The following is a 5,873-nucleotide window of genomic DNA, read 5'->3' on the forward strand; positions in this document are numbered from 1 at the left end:
TATGCATCTTGTTTTCTTGCGTTTTTAAGGTGGCTGTATGTTGTTGTGTTTTAATTTTGCGTTCCATCAGCCCTGTGTCAAATAATTACATATTCCGATCCATGCTGCAATATTGACCCATCCGTTCGTTGTCAGCCTCTTTAGCTGCTTCCGGATGGCCATCGATTATTTTTAAATAAATCGTTGCGAGATAAATCTAGAAAAAACAACAACAAACAAAAAATAAATATTTTAATATTGAAGACACTTCCGTCAAAAAAAATTCAAAACGTTTGTTTAAAGATAAAACACATATTTGTTAGGAGGAGGAGGAGGAGAATGTGCTGTTTCCTAGCATACAGTAAGACCCCTCGCGCGCTTCAATCCGGGCCAACAAGCGTGATCGATATAAGTCGGTATACCTTGTTTCGCAAATGTTTTGAAATAAACAGAATTTATATATATACACCGGAGTGTTTTTTTGTTTTTTTTTTCTATTATTATTTTTCAGTGAATCACGTTCAAACCGATGTCCACATGATCGTTACAATACACGTCACCATTACTAATACTGCGCATGGGCAGACGAACGCCACATCAGATCCATACACACGCGCAAACATCCCGGTAGACAAAACAGGGAAATCAAATCCGTGTTTACTTTCTAGTGTACCCGCAACGTAATTCCAAGAGCCCACTGGACCCAGATGAAGACTTCCGTTGTTCGACAACAGTATTTCCGGGAAAATATATGGAACAGAGAAATTGCCTTCAATCTTTAAATAGGTCAGAAAAATGTCCGATTCCTTTGTGGCTTCTCCACAGCTCGAGTAGTTACTTGTTTTGCATTTAAGAATGACACATACTTCTATGTCATATTCCCCTTCGTATGTGTGGAGACCACGAAAGGCCCCTAAAGCTATGACGTCATCAGAGGTTGTACGGAGGGAGTAGTTGGCTCTACAGCACAGCCCGTTGTGACACACCCCTACCATCCCCGAATCACCCAGTAAAGGCACAAAATGAAAAGGGTCGTGAAAAACATCCGCCGTGAACGCTGGACTTGGAAATGCTACGTCGAACGTTACGTTCGAGTTTCTTAACGTCGGTTTAAAGATGATTGGAATGTCGGAAATCATCAATTTCCCGACATTAGATGCACCACTGTAGTAAAACGTCGAAGCGCCATCTGGTGTGTAAATTCCACTTCCGTGAAAATTGTACGACGGAAAATTGATATTGGCTGAAAGCAAGTTGATGCCAAGTCCCGCCGCGAAGGCAGAGTGGAACTGTATGGACGACAACAAAGGGAGAGCATCCTTCCAAGCAGTTGGGAATATTACGTTACCAACTCCGTTGAGTTCTATGGCCGCCATAGCTGGGTCATAAAAGAGAATATCGAAACAAGTGAAAACTGTGAAGGTTCCGAACGGAGTTTCAAAAATGACAGGAGTTTTTTTGGCGGGAAAACTGAATTGTGACTCATAGAATAGATTCACTTTGTGATACTTAGCCACTAGCTGTCCTTGCGGGTTATAAACCACGTCAGTATTAAACTGATAATGACCGACTTTCGGGCAGCGCGTGTCAGTACGGTTGTCACAAGGCTGTAGATCCCCAATGTTAGCCACGAGATATATTGTGTTATTCTTGGCGAGAAAGCTAAGAAAATGCTGAACCTCTGTATTCGGATATCGGAAAGGGTCTCCGCATGCGTCCCACGTGACTTCTCCGGGATCTGGAATGTATTCCATGTAGGAAGTTATACCTTCCCAAGAAAATCCCATACCGTACACACCGTCCTCTGGAAACACAATGATGTCCGCCCCCTGGAACAATTACAAAAGAAATAACTGTATATCACTTATTTTCAAAGTCGCAGAAATATACACAAATGTACCTTTGTAATCTAAAAATAAAACCAATTAGAAAAATAATAACCCATTTCTTAATTTAGGTGGAAAGTTGTTTTTTTTTTTTTTTTTAGTTTTTTTTTTTTTTATCGTCATTTGGTTACAACAAATAATTGAAGGAAACATGTTGTACACGTAAAACCGCAAAAAAAAATTCGCAAAAATTGAAATAAACAAGCATGCTTCAGGCCCAATATCCGGTCCCTTGGCCTCCTTGTTCTTCAGCAGAAGACATTTAATTATTCTGACATATTTGACGCCTGTGACTTTGAATGTAGGCCAAGGTCATTCCTTTGAACAAACTTGATAACTTTTACCTCATCATGCTACAGGCCTAATAACAGGTCCCTGGGCCTCTTAAGTCTTGAGAAGATTTTAGTCTTTTTGACCACTGTGACTTTGAATGTAAGTCAAGGTCATTTACAAATTTGGTATTCCTCATCGAAGCATGATATAGGATTGAGAAGAAGTTCTCACCCAAGCATGCCACAGACACAATATCATGTCTATTTTTGAGAAGTCGTTTAAAGATTATCTATCTGATCCCTGTGACCTTGAACATAGCTCAAGGTCATTCATTTGAACAAACTTTCATATTTTTCATACTTTCGTATATTTTCACTCCAGCATGCTACATGCTCAATATCAGGTTTACGGGTCTCTTAGTTCTTGAGAAAAAGTCTTTTCAATGAAAATTGGACGACGGACAAACGACGCACAACGGCATAAGCGCACTTGTCCCTTTTGGACAGGTGGTTAAAAATAAGAAATGATGTTTTCATTTAATTTGAAAAGTATTTGTATTCCCGAGAAGAAAGGCAAACACACTCATTTTTTCTGAAACCTTATTTTTCATTTGTGTGAGTTTGACTATTTTATAGAATGTATATATAGCATGGCGCAGTAAGAAGGAGGGGAAGAGAAAACATACACATTATATGCTGTAAAATTTTGTTTAAAACTGTTTTGTTTGTTTGTTTGTTAGTTTGTTTGTTTGTTTGTTTGACTTTTTACCCCGTGAGCTGCCATCGCCATTTTTAGGCCGGGTCTCCTTGTTGTAGCTGGTGGATTCCTCACTGAACAACACACGAGAGGTTTGTCGCAGCCAAAACAAGTATGGTGTCTTGCCAAGGACACAACCACGTCAGCATAGACTGGTCTGTTTCTGAGCTATTGAATTTCTCTTTGCTATTTATGTATTTACTCTCATTTCATCGATTTTGAATCAGAATTACTGTTTCATTTATACATCTGACTAAAAACACATTTTCTTATTTTCTTATTTTTTTTCTGACATGGTGAATTCAATTTGAAATAATGAATTTCAGTATTACTAGACGACTTTTCGTTATTCCCCTAACGAAGATTGCCGAGATGTTCCGATTGATAAGTCCGTTATACTCTAACTCGATATCTCTTTTGGTTCACTGGGTTATTGGCTAATCAGGCAGCTGTTCTACATAGGATTGATGTGATCAAATTACAAATCTCGGACACTGGACATACACTATGTACATAGCATCACTTTCTCTAGCCAATAAAATCACGTCTAAAGTAGGGGACATCCTGTATATTTTTGACTCTGTGATCAGGCATTATTCAATTTACTTATTAGTGTATTATACTTCAATGAATATGCATTTCTTCGTACACGGGGGGCTGGGGGGCTGGGGGGCTGGGGGGTTGGGGGTATAGATAAGTCGTTTATGAGCGCCGGCCACGTGCACGCAACCTCAGGCGAGGGGGCCGCGATATCTCAGACGGTTAGAGCGTCGGCCACGTAACCTCAGGCGAGGGGGCCGCGATATCTCAGACGGTTAGAGCGTCGGCCACGTAACCTCAGGCGAGGGGGTCGCGATATCTCAGACGGTTAGAGCGTCGGCCACGTAACCTCAGGCGAGGGGGTCGCGATATCTCAGACGGTTAGAGCGTCGGCCACGTAACCTCAGGCGAGGGGGCCGCGATATCTCAGACGGTTAGAGCGTCGTCCACGTAACCTCAGGCGAGGGGGCCGTGATATCTCAGACGGTTAGATGGCCGGCCACGTAACCTCAGGCGAGGGGGCTGCGATATCTCAGACGGTTAGAGCGTCGTCCACGTAACCTCAGGCGAGGGGGCCGCGATATCTCAGACGGTTAGAGCGTCGTCCACGTAACCTCAGGCGAGAGGGTCGCTATATCTCAGACGGTTAGAGCGTCGTCCACGTAACCTCAGGCGAGGGGGCCGCGATATCTCAGACGGTTAGAGCGTCGTCCACGTAACCTCAGGCGAGAGGGTCGCTATATCTCAGACGGTTAGAGCGTCGTCCACGTAACCTCAGGCGAGGGGGCCGCGATATCTCAGACGGTTAAACGCTGCCTATAACCCTGTCGGTTTGTGTTTCTCGGGAAGTTGAGAAATTAGCTGGTCTATGCTGTCGTGCTTGTGTCATTAGGCAAGACATATTATCCTTATTGCTTTGGATGGCATGCCACCCATATGTTATTCAGTAAGGTAGTCACCAACTACTACAAGGAATCTGCGCCTCAGAATGACCAAGCAAACAAACAAATCATTCATCAACGGTGGCGTGACAAAGAATCATCATTAAAAACGACATGTCCTTGAGTTTGAATGATAAAATTTGAACACAGACATAAAACATTTATGAAAGGTATTCAGGACAATAGTAAATTTTGTTTTTATATAATCATTTATCTTGTTTAATTTTAATGCAATCAAATTTACGGAAATTACACGCGTGTACATAGCTAGTAATGAAAGAAAACTAAATGGGAAACTGTATACAATGGTTTACATTGTACAGATGTGCCTTAAATGTATCTCGCACAAATACAGGGGAGGCCGTTCATAAATATACTGAACGAATGTGATTTTACCTCAGAGGCCGCAAGCTCTGTTTGTTCCTTGTACACGCGCAGATTCCTCATCATGGCTGAGAGGGCCGTTGCTCTGGTTACAGGTATCTTTCTGTCCGGGGGGAGGTACAGTGCGTGCTCGTACACGGCAGCGCGAAATGTACGTGTGTCTTCTGCTCGAGATATCCCCAGAAATATATGTAGGATCAGAAATACAGGAATCAACACAACACACTTCATTGTAAATAGGAACATCGATACGAAAGTGCGGTGGAGTCAGATTCCTGAAAAGTTCTGTGTAGTTCTCGGAAATTTTAATATGCTACTCTAGCGCATGCGCATGCGCGTCACGGTTCTTCGTCGTTATCATCGATGCACAGTTAAGTCCAGCGGTCAGCTGCTACCGCCATTGAGGCGAAGTATGTACGTCATCGGAGAGGGAAGCCCCGGGCCCGTGAAATACAGATAGTGTTATGTACGCTTCCGTAGCCGAATCAGCCAAAAGGCCACACAGAAATCCGAGATCCGGGTCGAAAACCGACAGCGGAGGTTAATGTTTTCAATTGAACGATCATCTCATTCCGTTCAGTTTTACTGTCAGAGAAAAAATGATAAAAGATATAGTGTTTTAAAAAGGATTCAATGTAATATTTACTCTTTTGATCTCGTTCCAGACTGTGATATGTTGTTTTTTTGTTTGTTTTTTTTTGTCTCTCGCTTTGTTCAAAGAACGAGTAAAGAATACTTTTTTTCCCACTATTTGTTTGTTTTTGGTTTAACGTCCTATTAACAGCCAGGGTCATTTAAGGACGTGCCAGGTTTTGGAGGTGGAGGAAAGCCGGAGTACCCGGAGAAAAACCACCGGCCTGCGGTCAGTACCTGGCAACTGCCCCACGTAGGTTTCGAACTCGCAACCCAGAGTTCAATATCTTGTATATATAAGTCTGTGTTACATATATAACTGACTGTGATATTTTATACTTATGTTGTATTTGTTATCCATTCTGTAAGTGGACCCTCGGGCCTGTTCAATTGGAAATACATTTATCATATAACTTATATAATCGTCCTTCCAATAATACATAGATTTTTGCATTAAACTTATCTTAGAATATTAATCTTC

At 42.0% G+C, this 5,873-nt stretch overlaps 1 protein-coding gene across 1 annotated transcript; it reads right to left on the reverse strand.

Moving 5' to 3' along the window:
* Positions 1–295: 295 nt before the first annotated feature.
* On the reverse strand, positions 296–5,070 carry LOC117344473 (pantetheinase-like). The gene is made up of 2 exons (XM_033907219.1): positions 4,772–5,070; positions 296–1,808 (listed from the first exon to the last, which is right to left on the reverse strand). The coding sequence occupies exons 1-2, from the start codon at positions 5,003–5,005 to the stop codon at positions 501–503; spliced, it is 1,542 nt and encodes a 513-aa protein (XP_033763110.1). The 5' UTR covers positions 5,006–5,070; the 3' UTR covers positions 296–500.
* Positions 5,071–5,873: the final 803 nt, after the last annotated feature.

The sequence above is a fragment of the Pecten maximus genome, chromosome 16, assembly GCF_902652985.1.
Source record: "Pecten maximus chromosome 16, xPecMax1.1, whole genome shotgun sequence".
Lineage (NCBI taxonomy): Eukaryota > Metazoa > Mollusca > Bivalvia > Pectinida > Pectinidae > Pecten > Pecten maximus.